This window comes from Lepidochelys olivacea, assembly GCF_965140295.1.
Source record: "Lepidochelys olivacea isolate rLepOli2 genome assembly, chromosome: 15".
Lineage (NCBI taxonomy): Eukaryota > Metazoa > Chordata > Testudines > Cheloniidae > Lepidochelys > Lepidochelys olivacea.
Window position 1 is genome coordinate 15,167,617 of NC_140425.1, and position 22,254 is coordinate 15,189,870.

At 41.8% G+C, this 22,254-nt stretch overlaps 1 protein-coding gene across 5 annotated transcripts in view; it reads right to left on the minus strand.

Annotated features, from left to right (window-relative positions):
• Positions 1 to 1,319: 1,319 nt before the first annotated feature.
• The window catches only part of CABIN1 (calcineurin binding protein 1), a 205,606-nt gene continuing 184,671 nt past the window's right edge, over positions 1,320 to 22,254 (minus strand). For all 5 annotated transcript variants that reach the window (XM_084648966.1, XM_084648968.1, XM_084648964.1 and 2 more), the window contains 3 exons: positions 6,317 to 6,481; positions 3,160 to 3,386; positions 1,320 to 2,631 (listed from right to left, as the gene is read on the minus strand). In XM_084648966.1, the coding sequence (XP_084505092.1) occupies positions 2,488 to 2,631; positions 3,160 to 3,386; positions 6,317 to 6,481 (536 nt within the window). In that variant the 3' untranslated portion in view covers positions 1,320 to 2,487. The remainder of the gene's footprint in view (positions 2,632 to 3,159; positions 3,387 to 6,316; positions 6,482 to 22,254) is intronic.

Sequence of the window (22,254 nt, forward strand, 5' to 3'; positions counted from 1 at the left end):
ATATATATATTATATAAGGAATACAATGAAAATAGGCTATCAAAGATCCAATCAAATCCTCAGTCTTGGTATAGTATCACCAAACCATGGAGCCAAGAATTCAGATTATCCTAAACTTAACCATACATCTGAGAGTATATATTGACCAAAGACCTACATGGTCAAGTCCATTTGCGTGAATGAACGTTACATAGAATTACATGATCCTTCAAAGTTTGGCCCTGAGGTCCATACTGTTCACTGTCTTCCATTTCTTGCGATAGACTGTACCACTCCTGTTGGGTGACCTCATGTTACATAGAAACAGACAGAGACCACAAGATGTTAAAAAAAACAAAAACACAGACAACAACCCAGTCAGTTAATGTCTACAAAATATAGTTTGCTATGCATTTGGTTTATAAAAAAGCAGGCCAAATTAATGAACAAGACAGCACTGGATACTTTCCTCATTGAAAATGAATATATCTGCATTGCTAGTTCACTGATCCTGACAAATATTCTCTCTCTCTCTTAGATTCATGTAGATAATTTTGTAATTTCTGTTAACTAGACCTAGTTTCATTAGAATTTGTTGATGTCCTGATCAGTGGACTTGTCCGTCACGGTTTCCCAGTCATACTCTATTCAAACTAAACTATGTGGTGGTAGTTAAAGTTTTGAATGATGGATCTGAGATGCAAATTGGATCTGAACACTTCCAAAGTTTGTAAATATTTGAATTTCTATTTTGACCTGGGCTCATATCTGTTCAGGATTCATGTTAAAAACAAGTTCTTCCTCCTAACGAGAAAAAGTGATTGCTATGATAGTGTATGAATTTCAGGTTTGTACAGTCAAATACTCTTTCAATATGGCCATTGTCATCACTGGGCTATCTTCTCTTCCCTTATGTTATCCATCAGTGTTCAAAGAGTGGACTGTATGCTCTCTGAGGAAGGGACTGTCTTTTTGTTCTGTGTTTGTACAACGTCCAGCACAATGGGGTCCTGGCCCATTAAGAGGGCTCTTCGGTGTTACAATAATACAAATAATATCCCAGATATGTCATGAAAAAATTTTAGAATGGATTTTGTAGCAGGGCTTCCTGTGGCTGCATGTTTGGCAACATTGTCTGAACTGGCCTTGGTCAGTTCTTGAGGAGATGGAGATGTGAGACCAGGTGTATTTAAGATGGATTTGTGGCCAGTCTTTACAAAATAATGGATCCCCCCCCGCATCCCTCCTCTAACCACAAAGGGCACCTGTTTCCAGAATCATGGGAGGATGAACAGATGTCCTGCTCTTTCCAACTAGCAGTTAAGAGAGGCAACCATGAGTACATTTTAACTTTATTAGAAAAAATGTTTATACAAAGCTCCGCACTGCACAAAAACACACCTCCCCCCAAACACAAAGAGCAATCTAACATGGCAAGCTGTATGCATATTATATATGTGGCATGTATATATTTTTTGCATGGTTTGCATTCATTATTTTACAAAGTTAACATTCAGTAGAAAAAGATGCTGTTTGTTACCATTATTTTCCCATATAAATAACTGTGAGCAATCCCTCTTCAGATAGATAAAAAACACCTTTTCGTGTCATTCTGTAAAAAACAGACTGAAATGGTATTGAAATCTATAACATTCCCCAATATCACCATAAAAATATCATCTAGCCCCTGGCCCAAAATGCTTGTCCAAGGCAATTAGAAGAGAAGGGACCATAAGACAATGCTGGAAGATGTGTCTTCAGTCCAGTTCTTTGAGCCAACATTCAGGTAAATAATATTTTATTAGACTTAACACTTAAGGGTGAAATGAGCACAATTTGGGAGGGACAAAACTTCTGCCCACATTGGAAACCCAACTTCCTGGTTATCTGTCATCCAGCCAACTTCTGACATGTCCTGTGGCTGTGCCAAGAAGCCAAACACTCACCAATTCTCTCCAGAAGGCATAGGAAATCAGTGATGGCAGGAGAAACCTTTGCTGGTTTGCCAACTTCTTCCCTCCACTCATCTTTGCTGGAGATGCTGGAAACACAGAGCAGGAGCCTGGGCTGCTAAATTATCTGGAGGAAAAGTCAACTAGGGAGAAATGCTAAAAGACAGCTAAAGGGAAGGTTTAAAGAAAAAGCCACTGGAATGGCTCCCAAGGATCTGGTTTGGAGAAGCAAGAGCAAGTAGAAAGAAATGCTTGCAGCTCACAAGACTGGCTTTACTGGAGTTTAAAGGTGGTGTTTTGGTCCAGATGAATTAACTGGCTGGTGACCAATCATTCTTTCCATCAAGCACCATGATAGGTAGAATGGAGAAGTTTTTGAAGGCAATACAGAGGCAGTGATGGTGGTGAAGATAATGGAGGTGAATGACAAAATGCTGATGAAGATTAATTGGAGGACAATGCCAACGAAGAGCAAGATGTACTGTCTGGCAGAGATGCTGGCAACAGAAGAATGGTTATATGGTTGGTGTTGTTGGTGATGACCACTGCAATCTATTTATATGTCCATGTAGTCGTCATCTTCATCAGTATCACTCTCCAGTGAGGACTCTTGGCTTGAGGTTTCTAAGATCTCCAATGCTGGCTGACAAAGACTCTCCTTCTTTACATTTGCTGCAGACTGAGCAGACAAAATAGCAGACTGACCCAAAGAAAAAAGAAAAAAGAGAAATATATTGCTGAATAGTTAGAATAAACCCACGATCACAGGGCTCAAAGACAAATGTCTGCTATTCCTCAACATGTATGAGTCTCCTTATTTGTAAAACTTTGTGTGTCCCAGCTTGCGGCTCCATAATACTGAATCATCAGTAAGCTTCCTCACAGCCAGTACTCCTGAAGTTCTCTCTATAATAAGACACAGACTGGAACAGCTGGGATATCCCAATCAGACTGCATTTCTACTTCGTCCTTTTTCATGACTACTGCTAGGACTGCAGTAGCTATGAACTCCTGCAAGCACTGGGACCATATCTATGAGCTCACCTACAGCCTACACTTCACTAATCCTTAAAGTAACTCCACTTGGGAGCAGCTAGGGCCTCATACCATCATACCTCATCTCCTGTGATGAGCTGGGGACAGGAGAAGTTGTTCCAATGACATGAAAAATCTCATTTTAAAGGGAGAATTAAGGTAAAACCCAAACATGACCTTTTTCTTGAATTACCTTTAATTTTTGCTTTGTCTCTTCTGAAATGCTGCCCTTTGGAGAAAGTAAGGTTGGTGTTGGTGGGGTGACAGTGATCTCAGGTGGAAATTTGGTGATAGATGAAGGGATAAAAAGCTTTGGCATAGTGGGCAGAATGCGGGTTTTTACTCTGGTGCTGTCTGCTTTGTTCTGCTGGCTTCCCAAGGAATGTGAATTGGAACTGACTTCTGGCTTGGAACTGGAGGCTGAGGAGAAAAGAATCAGGAAGAGAATTTCAGGGGTTTTCCATGCTTACATATGTCACAGGATAGAAAACAATATCTTAGTTAAAAAGAAATCATCTGAGCCAGTCATATATTTCACTGCAAAGATTTTTGTATGAAGACTCAGAAATGGAAAAGGAAATGGAAGAGCAGGAGGAGATGCAAAGTGCTAGAAACCGATTCAGGATTCTGCAGTTCATGCTCTAGGTAACAGCAAAAAGGCAGTGACATTTCTTGAGACACACAATATCTCAAGCTTTCCTTGACAAGTACAATACTTGGCAAATGTAATCTTGCCCTACTCACACCCATTCAAAATGCCACTGCAAAATTACTTTTCCTAGACGAGAGGTGGGCAAACTATGGCCTGCGGGCCATCCTGCCCAGCCCCTGAACTCCCAGCCAGGGAGGCTCACCCCTGCTGTTCCCCCTCCCCTGCAGCCTCAGCGTGATGCACCACCAGTGCTCTGGCCGCATGACTGGCTCTGGCCAGGCAGCAGGGCTTTGCTGCTCTGAGCAGCATGTTAAGGAGGGGGTTGGATAAGGGGCAAGGGGTTCCAGGGGGCAGTCAGGGGACAGGAAGCAGGAGGAGTTGGATAGGTGTAGGAGTCCCGGGGGGGCCTATCTAGGGGCAGGGGTGTGAATAGAGGTCGGGGTAGTCAGTGGACAGGGAGGTTGGATGGGGGTGGGGTACCGGGGGGCAGTTAGGGGTGGGGGTGTGGATAGGGTTTGGGGCAGTCAGGGGACAGGGAGAAGGGGGGGTTGGATAGGGGCTGGGATACTGGAGGGTGGTTAGGGGCCAGGGTCCTGGGAGTGGGTAGTCAGGGGACAAGGAGTGTTGGATAGGTCAGGGGTTCTGAGGGGGGCGGGAAGTGGGAGGGGGCAGAGAGGGGGCAGGGGCCAGGTTCTTTGGGGAGGCACAGCCTTCCCTACCCGGCCCTCCATACAGTTTCGCAAAGCCAATGTGGCCCTCGGGCCAAAAAGTTTGTCCACCCCGTCCTAGACCATCACTTTGATCATGTTATTCCTCTCTTTGAAGCCCTCCACAGGCTCCTTCTTCTCTATTGCATCAAACTTAAGCTGCCTGTCAAGACCACTCCCATGGTCTACCCTGTGCAACCTATCATCTCTCATTCACTGTTGAGGTGTTGACTCCCACCTCAAATCAGCCAGTGGTGCCCGCATCCATTGTCTGCTTGTTCAAACAAGCACCTTATTCCATTTTGCCTCTTCCGCTTAGGAGGAGCTCCCTGTAAACATCTGCACAGCTACATTATCTTCCTGTCTCACTGTTTCTTTGTACTCTCCCCATCTGTCTTGTCTGTATCCAACTGTTGTCTTCTCTTACGCTTAGACTGTAAGCTCTTTGGAGTACAAACTATCTTTTTGTTGTGTGCTTGCATAGCACTTAGGCACTGTGGGGCCCTGATCTATGATTAGAACTCCTAGGAGCTACAGTAATACAAATTAAAATAATATTTCTGTAATAATGATCAGTACAAGACATTGTCTCTTAGCTGACCTATTTAGTCCATAGAGAGGAGAGAGACCAATAGAGATTTCTCAGCCATACTGCTACTCGTTCTATATGGAACGATGACAAAAAACACTCCATCAAAAACAACAAACCAATAAAATCAAATTATGCAAGTCTGATCCCACAATGTGAGCCTCTGTAAGGGGTACAATAACAAGAGGTACTCCAACCTCCTGCTCTTCAAACTAAACACTTCCAGCTCTAGAAACCTGTAAAGCCAGGGCAGTTTTATTGGGATTAGGCAGGGCTATTTAATCAGAGCCAAATGGAACTCCACTTACGAATGCCTGACAGGAAAGCAGACACATCATCACCTATAAAATGATGTAAAACTGAATTTGGTGTCTCCTTAATACTGCAGAGGATCATCAGATCTGCCACTCTCAATCAGACCTGAGGTCCTTCTATAGCATAGTATTTTGTCTCCAAGTGAGGACAGTGCCAGATGCTTCAGAGGAAGGTGCAAGAAACACTACAATAGGCAAACGCAGGATAATCTGATTCCCATGTAGGTATCATCTTATTATTTATATTTGTATTACTATAGCACCTAGGAGCCCTAATCACGGACCAGCACCCCAAAGTGCTCAGTGCTGTACAAACACAGAACAAGAAGTCAGTCCCTACCCCAATCCCTAACAGTTAGAGAGACAGGCTTAACCCCTGAAGCATGAGGCTTTATATTCCTTCCAAAACCTTTTTTTAAAAAAAGCATTAACTGTTATAACTATGAATATTCTTGTTATCCACATAAATGTCCAATCTCTCTTTGAATTTTGCTGAAAATCTTTTTCCACGAGGCAGGTACTCCAGCTGTTTAATTAGAAGAGAAGAGTCATGGAAAAAATAAAGGTAATAAATGTGAATTTCCGATTTTGCTTTCAAATTGTATCCGATTTATCTGGGACAGTGGAGGAATCCTGTTAGGAAAGTGCCTAACTGATGCAGTGACAAAAGGATTAGACATGTAAGCTCCTCTGGATTTGGTATACTGCAGATCTTAGGTGATCTCAGTAAGCTTTTTACTTTTTAAACTGACTATTATTTTAAAAGCAGTACAGACTACAGAGTAAGGGCCAGGTACAATGGTGCTTTGTGTTTGGCTATGCTGCCACGGGTATTCAGCATGCAAGTCATATGCCAAACAGAATTACCACTGAAGAATTATAAGGTACTTCTCCAGGAAGCTGGGCCATTGCCATGAATGTCCATAAAATCTGGAAGACTGAAGGCATGGAGAGAAGGCTGGGGAAAGCATAGCCCCTGGTGGGTACAAGATTGCTACAGATGGATTTATTGCTCATTAAAACAAACTTTCACAAATTAAACCAAAAGAAAGACCATTTGGCTTCTATGGAGAATGGAACATTCTTACCTTGGGTACAGATATGTCCTGAGCTTGTGCTGGTCACTGATTCCACTTGCCAGCATGCAGCCTCAGCTGACGGAGCAACAGTAGCCATTTTCATCTGTTGGCAAAGTCGGGACTCTTGCTGCTGAAATCCAAGCCCTTCCAAAGGTCCTTCCAGCTCCTCCTCCTCTTCATTAACAAAAGATAATTCACAGATTAAGAGATTTTTCTGATCCCTTTCTTAATTCTAATTATTTTGTGTGTATCTTATAACTGGTGGGCATTTCATTACTCTGCCACTATTCAACAACACCATGATTGAAAATTAAATACTGGGAATTTAAAGTGGCAATATTACAATTCTGACACTTGGTACCATCAATTAAAGCACAGATTTTCATGAAGCCTTTAAAAACATAGCATTTTTAAAAGTTGGATGGAACACTGTGCGATAAATAATTCTCGCATATGCAAAGGCACATCCATGTACCAAGTGAATTCCCTAAACGTGTATATGTGATCACCAACCTCTGAGACCTGGGGATTGGAACTCCTGTCATAAGCACCGTTACACAGACAATTCAGAGATATAATAGTTGGCTGGAGTGCCATGCCAGCACTGATCCAAGAGATTTATATCTGATTATTGGTGACAAAAGATAGATACTATATTAAAAACCTCCTTAAAGCAAGCTATAAGGTTTATTTATTATGAGTATCTAGACACAGTGGAAGCAGCAGCTTGGCTTATCCTATTTGGAGACGAAGAATTATAGTTAAATGCTCAAACTTTAGCAACATGGTCAATCTTGCCCATATGCTCCGGGTTTAGCGGATCGCCATATTTGGGGTCGGGAAGGAATTTTCCTCCAGGACAGATTGGAAGAGGCCCTGAAGATTTTTCGCCTTCCTCTGTAGCATGGGGCACGGGGCACTTGCTGGAGGATTCTCTGCTCCCTGAAGTCTTTAAACCATGATTTGAGGACTTCAATAGCCCAGACATAGGTGACAGGTTTTTTGCAGGAGTGGGTGGGTGAGAGAGATTCTGTGGCCTGCGTTGTGTAGGAGGTCAGACTAGATGATCATAATGGTCCCTTCTGACCTTAATATCTATGAATCTACGAATCTATGACATATCTACTGTAGTTTTACTAATGCGTTTTTTTAGATCAACGCATTGTGAAATTCCCAGAGTCTGGCATTCAAAAGTATATACACGTACAGCTCAAATCCTTATAGTGTGTGTATTGGTTTGCACACTCTCTTTCTCTCTACCCAACCCCCACACATACCCACGCTAATTTATATTAGAAAAATATTTTACTGAATGTAAATATAGATTCCAAGGCCAGGACTGCATGTTTGACATGAGTAGTATAATTTTCACTGACTACCATGAGACCCTGATCATAGTCCTTTCTGGAAAGGACAGGCTGAAATAGCTAGCTGTGAGCTTTCTTAGATTCACTAACTGATAATGGTTACTATCCAAGGAACATCTATTTCAACTTGCCACATTTATGGAGAAAACAGTATTTTTGCAATGAGAAAATCACTTTTCCATCTCCATCCAATGTAGCTAAGATCTCACAATCTGTTACACTGAGGTTCTGCTGCTTGATTCTTGCCTTTGCAGCAGGAGTTTGAAAGGAAGGTTTTATGGCTGAAGAACAACCTGCCAACTCTATTAAAAGGAATACCTAGCTACCTGGGATTCCGTATCTAGGTAGAATTCTTCAAGGAGTTACATTTCCTAAATTTCTTGAACACAGTTTGTGAGAATAAGTTTATCAAGCCGGGTGGTGATGAAATTATTGCACTTGCAAATGCTAATTGGTGAAAAAAAGAAATGTCACCTAAACTTATGCCTGCTAGTCTGTATAAGCCTGAGAATCAACGAGTTTGCAGGCAGAAAATTCTATAACAATTCCATCATATGAATGTTCAGATATCAGGTGAAACACAGTCAGAATGTATTCTGTGATGCTCCACTCATCGTCAACCATAAAGCAGAAAGGTCTGAAAAAGAGGAATATGTTCACTCATTTCAGCACTCTACTCCATATTCCTTCCTGCATCGTACTCTGTGCAGTGTTGTTGGTCCCAGGATATTAGAGAGATAAGGTGGGTGAGGTAATATCTTTTATTGGACCAACTGCTGTTGGTGTGAGACTGACAAGCATTTGAGTTACACAGAGCTCTTCTTCTGTACCTTATCCTGTATGGCAGCACATATAACATTATAACAAAGGTAACATATATCCTATGACAAAGATAAAAAAAATATATTTGATAACAGTCAAATATAAATATGCTTTGTGTGAACAGATAAGAAGAACCTGAAACAATACCAAAATGGAGTGTTTAAGCTACAGGGATCCTGAAGAAACACAATTCAGCTTTTTTAGTTTAAGAAACAGAGTTAGAGAGACATCTGTGTTACTATTTCCCAAACTTCCTAACTTGGATTCTTTCTACACCAGGTGTAAGTGTGGTTTAACAATAAGCAAGAGTACCAGAGGCTGTGTACCAAAAGAACAACAGCCCTGAAGTGGACTGAAGACAGGACGAATGCCCTCTATGCTGCTGGCCTCTGAGGATAAGCTGTGGGCTAGACACTGTAGACTTCCAGAATCAAATGATTGCAAAAAAAATTCTTCTGACTCTGAGGTAGAGAGGAAGGAACAGCCCAGCCTCCCCAAAAGAGAAGCAGGAGAACAATGACAATTTTGAGGGATTATACTGTACAACAGACAGGCTATCAAATCCCACCTTGCTGCTGCAACATCTCAGATGACAGATTTTAAAAATTTGGGATAAGCATAAAGTGGTCTTTATTCACCTAGGTTTGCCATCTACTGTTCCTTTCATTAGATAAAATACTACATATGAGTGTGCTGTAAATCCTGTAACTAAACTGTATCCTAAGAAGAAATCGCATGTAACTGACTGCTAAGCCATATCAGGGGCTTAATAAGTCAGCAACTAATTTAAGTTTACCACTCATTCACATTAAGAGCTGTGATTTGTGTTATTGCTTAATGACTGAATACTTATCCTTTAATGCTGATTATTTGCTTTGTTTGATTATAAGGTATTTCATTGTTTGGACTGATTTGCTATGTTTTGAGTCTAACTAGATTGTGTCACGTGACTTGATTGATTGGGTCTTCTGAGCAATCAAATTTTAGCCTAATGGTGCTTGCTTGAAATATACATAGTCTATCAGTGTACCCATCCCATATTCAATAATCTGCTTTATTAATTTCTTTTGAAAATGTCTTGTATATCTAGTTTTACAGAATAAGATCTGTATAAATTATAAATTTATAATTATATTATAAATTATCTGTATAAACTTGAATAAAATTAGATTTAATTTGTCAGCTCCCTTTCACTCTTAAGAGAATACAAATGAAAGGACATAAATCTGATAACTCTAAATATGAATTTTTATTGAGACCTTTCTGGAAACAGCGATTTCTAATATAATATTGTAATGAATGCTCCAGACAACCAGAACAAGGAGCCAATGTCAAGTTAATCAATCAATAACTCGACTCTCAGAGGTGTTAAATGCCCAGTGACTGAATTATGCCCCTATATTGGCTGAGATTCTTTATTCTCTTGTGACTATGATGTTTTGTGCCATGGTTACTTGAGAGAGACATCTTTTTTTCTAAGTTTAAAAACTGAATTTACAAACAAAATACTAAGAACAATTCACTTAACCTGTGGTCTCACTGCACGCAGGTGTGTACACATACATATACAAATGTCCCTGTCATAATTTGTACCAATGATACTTCAATATAATGTGGAGTTATTCACTACATTTCTTCTCCTTGAACAGACAGAAAAAGCAAGAGACTGTAGGATAAACAAAAAAAGACACACACGCAATTCAATTTTCTCCTATCCACTTAAAACAGATTCTGAAGAAAATATCACGGTACTTGCCTTTGTGGAAGACACTGTTACAGCCCCGATGAACATAATGTCCTAGTTCTTCTTATAAAAACTTTCCCCAGGGAGGCAAGGACTCCACTAAGTCATGAGCTACAATATTCTGCATCAGCACAACAGCACAAGGAAATCGATACAGCACAGTCTAGAGGTGTTCAGAAGCTCATTTTTAGTCCTGTTCAACTAGATCTTTCTATATTACACAGTACTGGTACAAGCCTGGTACATTTTCAAACGTTAGTTCTATAAACCCAGCTTCAAAATAAAATCAGTTTTCGAAGACATTAAGAGGAGATGCAATAGCCACCCATCCCTGGGCAGAAGATGGGACAGATACAGTACAGAGATTTATTTGGCACTCAAACACTGTAGTGCAACTTGTGAACTGTAAGCACAATGGGAAAACACAGATTTGCAACACAGAACATTTATGTTAATATTTAAACAGAAAAGTTCATGTCTGTCTGAGCAAAATGGAGCTGAATATGATAAAATTTTTGCGTACCCCTTCCCAACAGCGCTCTATTATACATAATATAACATACACAATAGAAAGAGGCACATCATACCTTTCAGCATCTCCCTGCTTTAGTGAGGAGGAAACAAGCTGAAAACAATTCAGTGCAACAACCTACTCCAGCTTTCCTCTCCAACCTCTTTCCACTTGTTGCCAGGGTAACCAGTGTTTGCAGATGCCTATAGCGGGCGCCTGGGTTCATGACTTCATTATAGTTAACATTCTCTCTCACTGCCTCTCTTTATACAGAGAACTCATTACATACATATATACACAACTGTAGATATATATATTATACACTTCCAGTGAGCATCATATATACAAATACGACACATTATTTTGCTAATCTAACATGTATACAATGAAAAAATGGCAAATATTCTCCCTGCATTTTACAGATGCACAGAAAGTTTACAAGCAGAGGGGCTGTAAGTGATAAATTGCTGCCCTGCTCTCCTTGTGCTCTGTACAGTGTCATTTGATTTCCTTGTACCGTCAGGTATTACAAGAGACCAACACTATAATGTTAATCAGAATCAAACACCTGCCTTTATTTATTCACAAAAACTGACAAAACAAACTGGATAATGAGACTAACACCTTAAGCAAATGCTTTCCAGCTGTTCAAGGAGGCAACTATTAATATATACACACATAAAGGCATATTAAGGACTAAAAGAGAGGGAGAGAAAGAGCAAAATATCATCTCATCATAGGAAAGATGAAAGAGCTGAGCTCTGAACTCGAACTCCAAAACAGATTCATACCTGGGTTTCCAAAAGGCATGACTGGGAGAAACCCCACGGCCAAGAGTATCAAATGCTTAAGTAGACAATACAAAAAACCCTTCAAGTATTGTGTTATGAAAGGAAACACTAGAAACTATAATACTATTAAGTAGTCCTATAGCACTTTTATATCATAAAAACACTTTAGACACAGTGAAGACCCAATTCTGCAATCTTTGCTTGTACTGAATAGCACTCACATAATTAGTCTCAGTGACCTCAATGGGTTTAATTGCATGCAAGTACCACTCTCAGCTCGAGCAAAGGGTTACAGAATCGAAGCTTAATTCACCATGCAAAGTAGGTAAGTATTGCTATCCCTATTTTTCAGATGGTGCATAGACATGGGGACAAAGCCTCTGCTCTGAACTCCATGCCCCCATTTCCACCTCTTCCAAAAAAAAAAAAAAAAAAAAAAAAAAGGTGGTGGTGGGGGAAGTGCTCAGTGAGTCTTCAAAGAGCTGTGCTAGTGTTTAAGGATGTGGACACTATAGAAAATCTTTCTGCATCCTGCCTACCCTCAGCCTGAAGAGAGGAGAGGAGAGCTCCATGCCTATAAAAGGGAAAAGAGTTAAGTGCTCCACAGAGAGTAAAGGAACATGTCCAAGACCAGACAGCAAATAAGTCACAGAGGTAGGATTAGCATTTTGGTATTTCTGGCTGACGGTATTGTGCTTAGTTTAGTCTATGCTGCTTCTCTAAAGGGAACAATATTGTACCTGCAGGGAAATGGATTAGATGACTTAATAGGGCTTTTGTATCTCTAGGAGTCTAGGTCTTTAGCACGAAGACCCACTTAAATACACAGAGTGGAGAAAGTTATATTGGAACAGATGAAGAGAAAAAAAATGTTGCATGTGGAAGCAAAAAGAGGGCTTAAAACCACTGTGATGGAGATCAGTGCACAGACGGTGACCAAAATGACAAGTAATGAGTATCTGAACAGAAGTGCAGCGTGCAAGAAACTAGATCCAACAATGAAGCACAAAGCCACAGTGATAAAAATTCCTTTTGGAGAAACCTGGAACAAGGTAAAAAGTTTTGGAACAAAGTTCTGTGACCTGACTGAATGAAAGATGCTCAGATACCATCATGAAGAGAATACTGCACGCTAATGGAAAGGTGAGAGTATCTATATCTAGGTCTCTGAATACTTAGAAACTCAGATGCACATGGGGGAAGGGGAAATCCTAAAAAAGAACATTTTGTTCCCCAAATACCTTTTCTTTTATTAAACTTTTAAATCTGTTTTTAAATATTTTTTGAAGACTAAAGTTTGGTGTCCAGTTCCATGATTTCTTTACAATGCCATTTAAAAAACAGTAAGCTAACTGATTTTTGCGTCTTAACTAAAACTTGACTTGACTCGGCAGTAGTTAATAACTTGGAGAGAACAACATTGTACTCAGCTCTACTAGAGTACAGCAGCAGTTTTTCATTTGTAGTCCATTGCTGATGAATTTGATGTACGTTAATCTGTTGGATAGGTCCCTCAATGGCGATTAGCCAGGATGGGCAGGGATGGTGTCCCTAGTCTCTATTTGCCAGAAGCTGGAATTGGGCAATAGGAGATGGATCACTTGATGAATATCTGTTCTGTTCATTCCCTCTGGGGCACCTGGCATTGGCCACTTGGTCTGCCCCAGAATGGCCGTTATGTTCTCTGAATGTAATAGCTGCCTGGAAAAAGCCACAAGTCTCTCCCTTCTCTGACAATATTTAATCCTTTCTTGTCCCCCGAGCCAGTTAAACACAGTAGAGGTTAGTGAAAGCTACCATTAGATCGATGAGTGGTTAAAAAAAGCATTGTATAAATAAGTTATGCAATAGCTGTGGAGTAGATTTTCAGCTAGGCCTCTATTCAGCCTTCACTATGGTTAAGAGGCGCACTTGCAGGCGATCACGCCTACTAAAATTTCTATCACTTGCATGTGCACAGTTGTTATTTCGTTTGCAACAGTATAACAGCAATGTGAATGTAAGAGTTAGCATTTGCACTCAAAAACACCATTGACCTCAATGGATTTTGTGGGTGCAATTACTAACATTTCAATTAACAAGGGTGTTACACCATTTAAAGGGTGCATGCAAAGACTAGCGTACTTGCATGTTTGCAATTTTGCACACAAAAAAGAGGTGGCCAACAACTGAAAATTTAGCCCATAGTATAAATCTGAAATGTATGTACAGTCAAAAGTCCATATGAAATGTCTCACTACCCACTCCTCTTAGATCATCACCCTGTCTCAGCAAGATACATCCCAATATCTATCATCACAATTTAGTATACTGTACGTCTATCTTTGTTGCTTTAATTGTATGTATACATACACATAACAGATCTCATACACAGGTTTAATTTTATCAAAGGATTCTGGAGACACAGTTTGTAATATATATCATACAAGTGGAATTCAAATGGTAGCTATCAGAAAAAGAAAGGCAGTAAAGCCACTACATGGACTGAAATGTTTTTGGCATTAACGTATCATGCTAGCTGGCTAACTCAAATTTGCTGTACTCCAAATAGGTATATCGTGAGGAGTAGGAGGAGGGAGAGAACATATCCAATCAAGTGATCAGGTTTCAGAGTAGCAGCCGTGTTAGTCTGTATTCGCAAAAAGAAAAGGAGTACTTGTGGCACCTTAGAGACTAACCAATTTATTTGAGCATAAGCTTTCGTGAGCTATAGCTCACTTCATCGGATGTATTCAGTGGAAAATACAGTGAGGAGATTTATATACACACAGAACATGAAAAAATGGGTGTTTATCATGCACACTGTAAGGAGAGTGATCATTTAAGATGAGCTATTACCAGCAGGACAGTGGGGGGGGAGGGGAGAGAAAACCTTTTGTAGTGATAATCAGGGTCATTTCCAGCAGTTAACAAGAACGTCTGAGAGGGGGGGAATAAATATGGGGAAATAGTTTTACCTTGTGTAAAGACTCAACCACTCCCAGTCTCTATTCAAGTTAATTGTATCCAATTTGCAAATTAATTCCAATTCAGCAGTCTCTCCTTGGAGTCTGTTTTTGAAGTTTTTTTGGTTGAAGAATAGCCACTTTTAGGTCAGGAATCGAGTGACCAGAGAGATTGAAGTGTTCTCCGACTGGTTTATGAATGTTAAAATTCTTGACATCCGATTTGTGTCCATTTATTCTTTTACGTAGCGACTGTCCAGTTTGACCAATGTACATGGCAGAGGGGCATTGCTGGCACATGATGGCATATATCACATTGGTAGATGTGCAGGTGAACGAGCCTCTGATAGTGTGGCTGATGTGATTAGGCCCTATGATGGTGTCCCCTGAATAGATATGTGGGCACAGTTGGCAACAGGCTTTGTTTCAACGATAGGTTCCTGGGTTAGTGGTTCTGTTGTGTGGTGTGTGGTTGCTGGTAGTATTTGCTTCAGGTTGGGGGGCTGTCTGTAGGCAAGGATTGGCCTGTCTCCCAAGATTTGTGAGAGTGATGGGTCGTCCTTCAGGATAGGTTGTAGATCCTTGATGATGCGTTGGAGAGGTTTTAGTAGGGGGCTGAAGGTGACGGCTAGTGGCGTTCTGTTATTTTCTTTGTTGGGCCTGTCCTGTAGTAGGTGACTTCTGGGTACTCTTCTGGCTCTGTCAATCTGTTTCTTCACTTCAGCAGGTGGGTATTGTAGTTGTAAGAATGCTTGATAGAGATCCTGTAGGTGTTTGTCTCTGTCTGAGGGGTTGGAGCAAATGCGGTTGTATCATAGAGCTTGGCTGTAGACAATGGATCGTGTGGTCTGGTCTGGGTGAAAGCTGGAGGCATGTAGGTAGGAATAGGCGTCAGTAGGTTTCCGGTATAGGGTGGTGTTTATGTGACCATCGCTTATTAGCACCGTATTGTCCAGGAAGTGGATCTCTTGTGTGGATTGGTCCAGGCTGAGATTGATGGTGGGATGGAAATTGTTGAAATACTGGTGGAATTCCTCAAGGGCTTCTTTTCCATGGGTCCAGATGATGAAGATGTCATCAATATAGCGCAAGTAGAGTAGGGGCATTAGGGGACGAGAGCTGAGGAAGCGTTGTTCTAAGTCAGCCACAAAAAGGTTTTCTTCCCCCCCCGACTCTCCTGCTGGTAATAGCTCATCTTAAGCTCACTCTCCTTACAGTGTACATGATAAACACCCATTTTTTGATGTTCTGTGTGTATATAAATCTCCTCACTGTATTTTCCACTGAATGCATCCGATGAAGTGAGCTGTAGCTCACAAAAGCTTATGCTCAAATAAATTGGTTAGTCTCTAAGGTGCCACAAGTACTCCTTTTCTTTTTGCGAATCAGGTGATCAGTTTGTGCTGTCTGAATGTGAGGCAAGAGGGAATTAAGAGATCCTTCACAAACAGGAAAAACCCCACTGACATTCAAAAGTGAGGCTGTTCTCAGAGTGCACCTGTGGTGAAGAGAGGAAAAAAACCTACATGAAAGGCATGGATCTTAATGGATGAGACAAGGGGAAGTGAGTATACCAAGGCCAAGCTTAGGAGGTGGGTACAGCAAGAGATTAGAAAGAGTAAACACAGACTACTTGTGACTGGCTCAGAAGCTGTCTGATTTATTCCTGCTAGCAAATCCATCTACTGTAAAATCTCACCCTGGAGTACACTACAACTAACAGATACCACAGTGCTTGCCCTATTTCAGAAAACCTTGTGAAAAATGGAGACGAATGCTCAGAAAAAACAGTAAAGGGTCAAGAGAAAAAACGGAAATAAGGGAGGGAGAGATGGAAAATGGAAGTGAGTGAGGGGGACAAGACAACAAAGAAAAGACATAAGGAGTTATAAAAATAGAAAGATTTAAGATGGGATTGCCTACAAAGCTGAAACTCACTCCTGGAAGAGATCTTGTTAACCATGAACCTCAGCAGCTTCAGAATGAAATGCCAAACCCATCTCTTTTGTAGAGCTTACCCAAAATAATATCACATTTTAAAAAAAGAAATAAAGGAAAAAAAGTCCCTAAAAACCAGAAGGCATGCAAGAAAAATGTTTTTTTTAAAAACATGATGCTGTGGGAAGGCTTAGGTTTTGCATTTCACTCAGAAGGAAGACAAGGAGCAAGTTTCAGTTTTTTTGGCCAGTCACTAAGAAAGCTCCATCTTCTTTGCAACCAGGTACCATTCTTAGGTCTGACAGTTCCATTTTCCAGTGGAATATAGCTGTCGATGCAGATAATTGATCACACAGGGTTAGGAAGTCCCCAAGTTAACTTGGTCCTGTCCCAAGGATGGCTTTGAAACAAGGACTGAAACCTTGACTTTAATTCAGCATTCAGAGAAGAGAATGAGAAATGGGGTCATGTGATCTTGGCATTCTGTGTTGGAGAGCAGATGGACTGCTATGCTCTGAACTAAAAGTAGCTTTTACAAAGGTTGGCATTTTGTCCCTGGTTACAGAAAATTACAATAAGCAAACCCAGAAGTCGCTGTGGATCACTGTGGCTAAGTCCAAACAAAACAGAAGAGGGTGCCATCTAATCAGCCATAGATGGAAAAAGGGGATTTTGGGTGGCTGTAGCTATTCAGGTATTCAGAAACAGTGAGGAGTCAAAGTGAACATTTACACTGTGTACTGTATTAATATGAAGGCAGATGCCCTCAATGGAAGGTAAGGTTAAGAGAGTTGGTGAGTTCTCTGAAGTACTTCCCACTCTATTTGCATCACCTCAGTCTTTTCAGGCTTCAGATTCAATCAGCTGCTGTGCATCCAACTGCTGAACTCAAGCAAGTTGAGGACAGCTGGGAAACTGTGCTATTTGTATCTGATGTGAAGGAGACATACAGCTGGGTGTCTTCTGTAAACATCTGGCATTTTAGTCCATGCTGTTTCACAATCTCTCCTTGTTGCTTTATATAGATTTGGATTGAAAAAAAAGACATGAAAAATGGAGGTGGGATCCCTCTGAGAACTCTGGAGATGGAAGAGCAAGTGCCCATTGTGACTCTCTGGGTATTGTCTCAGAGATATAAGTGAAACCATCTTAGCATGATCCTGCTATGTCTCTGAAGTGGGGCAGCAAAATTCCACACCCTGCCATATTAAATGCTGTATTAACATGTGTCAAAGACCTCCCATCCTACAACCACCTTTATTTTGAGCTTCTGCTCTTGAGATTACTATTCCTGCCTGTGACGGGGCGCCCAACCCGCACTGGCTCTGCGAGGATTAAAATCAGTCTAGCGAGGCTGAGTGGCAGGCAACCAAAGGTGTGGTTGCAGGGGAAACAGCCAATTAGGGCAGAAGCTGCAGACAATTAGGGTGAAGGCTGGATCAGCTGATCAGGGCCCAGCCAGCCCATAAGGCTGGATCAGCAGACCAGAGTGAGAGAATCTGCTGCAAGGAGAAGACTGGCTTCCTGGCAGGCTGCCAGGATTTACAGACTCGAGGCCCTGGGAAGAGAGCAAAGGAGCTGGAGCCAGAGGCAGGAGCAGAAGGAACTGAGGCTACGGGAAAGTGGCGCAAGGAATAGAGACAGTGAGCTGGAAGGAAGAGGCAGCAGGAAGTTTCTGTTTGCAGGATCCCTGGGCCGGGGCCCAGAGTAGTGGGCAGGCCTGGGCCCCTTCCCCCCACCCCGGAAGGGGAACCGGATGGTGACACCGCCTGGCTGTGCCATGAAGCAGATGCCAAGAGAAAGGAACCGTAATGGGTCTGCAGGTGGAAGCAGGGAGGGAAGAGCAACCACCACAAGAGGGTGCACCTGCTGGGACTGAGCTAATTCCTGAAACACCCAGCAGATGGTGCCAGAGTGGTGGATGACCCCATGACACTGTCAATTATTTCTCATGCTGAATCAAATCTAGTGCCAGTTCCTTCTCTATAGTTATCATCATATTGTCACTCAACCTCCCGGGCCCTATGTAGCCTTCTTCAACCATCGCTGCATCTCATTTACTATATTTCAACAGATATAAAGCTTAAGTACTTCCAGAATCACCACTACATATCTGGGATCAAACTGGGCCCAAATATCTGGGATCAAAGAAGGATATTTATACAGTATGTATGTTGCAATACTTAGACACTACAGAAAGAACTAAGGGTGGAGTATTTGTCTTAACTCTGAATTTCCTAGTTTTGGAAGGGTTATAGCACAGCTTCAATATTTCATAAAAATCTGTTTTGCATGTGAGTAAAGGGGTCATTTACAAGTTTCAGGAAGAATGCATCATGGCAAACTAAAACAATTTCATGTATTTGGAAGTCAAAAGCGATAATGATCTGTACCACTGAGTACTATCACCATAACAGGCAGTAACTAAGGTAGAGGTAAAAATAAGGCAACTGAAGGCACGCAATTAAATCTTAAAGTCCTTAGTGCATTCTGCTCTAGTCTCACCAGGGGGACCCAGCTCTCCTCCATATACTGCACTGTGACTCCTTTGTGAAGGAATTGAGACCAGAATACAATTGTCAGTGATCTCCTGCTCCTGGGAAGGGGTGTGGATGTGTGTTGGGGGCAGGTTGGGATGAGGGGACAGGGAGGGAGGGCAGAAGGCATGTCAAAAGACTCATAATAAAACAGCAGATTTTCACCAGTTAAAATCTTAACCTTACATTTTAATGCCCTTTAAAAATCTTAGCATTTATTTAGCGGGACAGGATCCCATTTCCCCCTCCGTTCATTTTACATGCAGATCAAGCGCAATAAACTGGCTTCAAGCAAAGTCATCCTCACTTCTGAATAAATCCAGATATGGAAATCCTCACTTTCACCTCCTTGCCTGGATCCATGTTAGTGTTTTCCTGACCACTCCTTCTAATAATCATCACTGGATTAAGAAATGGGGAAAAAAAAGGATACCATCTGGGGAAAAAAACAACCATACTAGTAAGATTTTCAGAGCGATAGAATAGTACAGCTATTGGAATTGTGTGACAGAGCTGGAGAGGGTTTAACCTACTTGACCTATTTTACAGCTCTCCCCGGAGTCAATTCTATGCCGAGCTAAAAAGGCTGGCAGCCCCATGTGAATTTATACCTAAATGTTGGAAGTTTCTATGCTGTCATTAGCACCTGATCACTGGATTTCATCGTCCTGTAGTTTCTGTACTAGGTGCTGTATACCAGTCGCAAGATCTCATTAAAATGTTGACATGGGGAATGACTGGCAGAACACCAACACTGCTTGGAAAATGGTTGTGTAATTCCTTTATGAAGTCATGAAGAATTACAGTAGTTAATACTTGGGGACAGGGAATCCTCCGTGATGGACAAACAGACATGGTGGGGGTATTAAAGTGGCAATTAAAAGGAAAGGCAGGAAGGAAAAAGGGTGAAGAATAAAAAGATTACTTGGAAAATGAGGCAGAGGAGAGACTTTACATAGAAAAGGAGAAATAACGGAGGAAAAGAGGAAAAAAAGGGTAAAACTTATGAATTTAGCAATCATTCTTTAAAAAGTGTGGGTGTGGCTAGAGGGAGGAGTAGAAAGAAAAAAGAAGCAAAGGACAGTAATTGGTGTCACTCTCAGCTAGAGAAACATCTTGTCAGGTGTGTCTGAGATCCAGACAGCCAGAAATGATACATGCACTCAGCACTGAAATGAGAGATGTACAGAGAAAGCCTCTTGATCTTCAGACAGGAGACTTCAGGGCAATAATTTTGGTAGCTAACCCACCCCTCTCCCACCACCAGAAGATGTACAGAAACCATGAAAGAAGCCATCAGAAGCCTCACAAATCCCTAAAAGGCCTAGAGAGTCAAAAGATTAAAATAAATGTTTCTGCCACTGCAGGATGGCTTGGAAAATTAGAGAGAGGAAAGTAGATCAGAAATGCTTATGAGTTTTATGTGTAAAGCAATGGCACACGGGAGCGCTAACCTGCATTGTCATTCCTACCTCTCTGCTCAGTGAGATCACAACAACTTTAAAAGGCAGAGGCTTCATTCTTTTCCTCCTCCAGGGATGGACCTGAATTATTCCCTGCTGAACAAGCCTAGAAAGACATCCCATGATAATACCATATAATTCCATTTCTGGACAAATCTGACTGCAACATTTTCTCCCTCCCCACTACAAAATTTGTGGAGAAGGAATGTGAGGTGATTATAAAATGACTATTAGTGGCGGATGTTAAATTTCAATTTAATCCTGTACTCTCAGAGATTAGCTCGTTGGGAAAATTGATTTCTCCCTGGTTTGCTCTTTGTTGCTGATGTATTCAGAAGATTATCTGCATTTAGCTGCCAAGACTGATTACATAAGGAAAAAAAACCATGTACAGTAGGTATGTGTGCATAAACTATACAAAGATACTCAGTCACAAAGCAAAATTTGTTTCAAACAAACCAGTTTGAGACTAGCTCATAAAGTATTGATGACGATGCCTCCAATAGCTTGGCACTACCTTAACACTATTCTGATTTGCTCCATTCTACAATGCCTGGATGGATATATGAGGTTTCATTCTTAACAGTAAACATACCAGGCTTGTGTAGATTTCTCTCTGGCTTTTAATATTATCTGAAAATAGTTTGATTATTTTCTTTAGATATACAGGGGCCAAGTCACTTCTAAAAAAAGAATTTAGGCACTTTTGACCATTATGCCCATAATGTAAATATTCATTTGTGAAACATTCATACTCTACAATAGGGTGGGCAAACTTGGCCGGCGAACCTTTTAAGCCAGCTCATCAGTTCCCGCTGGGGAGTGGGTTCCGGCGCTCCAGCCGCGGCACCGGGTCAGGGGCCACACCATGCGGCATGGCCCCACTCTGGCACTTCAGCTAGGGCACTGGGGCTTGGCCCCACTCTGGGGCGCAGGGTTGGGAGCCCCATCATGAGCTCCTGGAAGCAGCTGCATGGCCCCACTCCGGCGCTCTAGCAGGGTCGGGGGCCGCTCCACACGTAGGAGCTGGAGAAGGGACATGCCACTGCTTCCGGGAGCCGCTTGAGGTAAGTGTCACTTGGAGCCTGAACCCCTGAGCCTCTGCCCACGCTCCAACCCCCTGCCCCAGTCCTGATACCCCTCCTGCTCTCCAAACCCCTACATCCCAGCCCAGAGCATCGTCCTACACCCCAAACCTCTCATCCCCCAGCCCCACCCCAGAGCACACACCCCCAATCAGAGACCTCCCACACCCTAACCCCAATTTTGTGAGCATTCATGGCCCACCGTACAATTTCTATTCCCCGATGTGGCCCTCCGGCCAAAAAGTTTGTTCAACCCTGCTCTACAGTTTTTTGATTAACTACAATTTTGATTATCTGAGTGCAAGAGAGGACTAAAGAATTTTGAATAATTGTGGGAATTTTCAATATAATTAACAGACATCAAATGACATGATCTTGTTTCAGATGATAATTTTGGATCATTGAGGTTGCACTGTATATATTTCATATAAAAGTCACAAACCTTCAGGGCCAGATTATGCCTTTAAGGCACAGTCCCACATTGGGTGTCTGTATAGCTGGAAGGGGCTAGGCTGTTAACAGAAGCCACAGGAAGAATTGTGGTTGGTTCAGACAGAATTCCTCCTGGAGCTCCGTAGCGTACACTTCAGCAAGAATTCTGCCATCTTTTAAGTGGGTGCATCATTACGCTTCCACACATGAGCACAACTAGGCTCTGCTGGCCAGTACAGAGCAGGCTTGGGCTGGTTCAGCCTTACTTCATGCCCTCTGTGGAGGTTAGTAATACTGAGGGTGCGAGCCCAT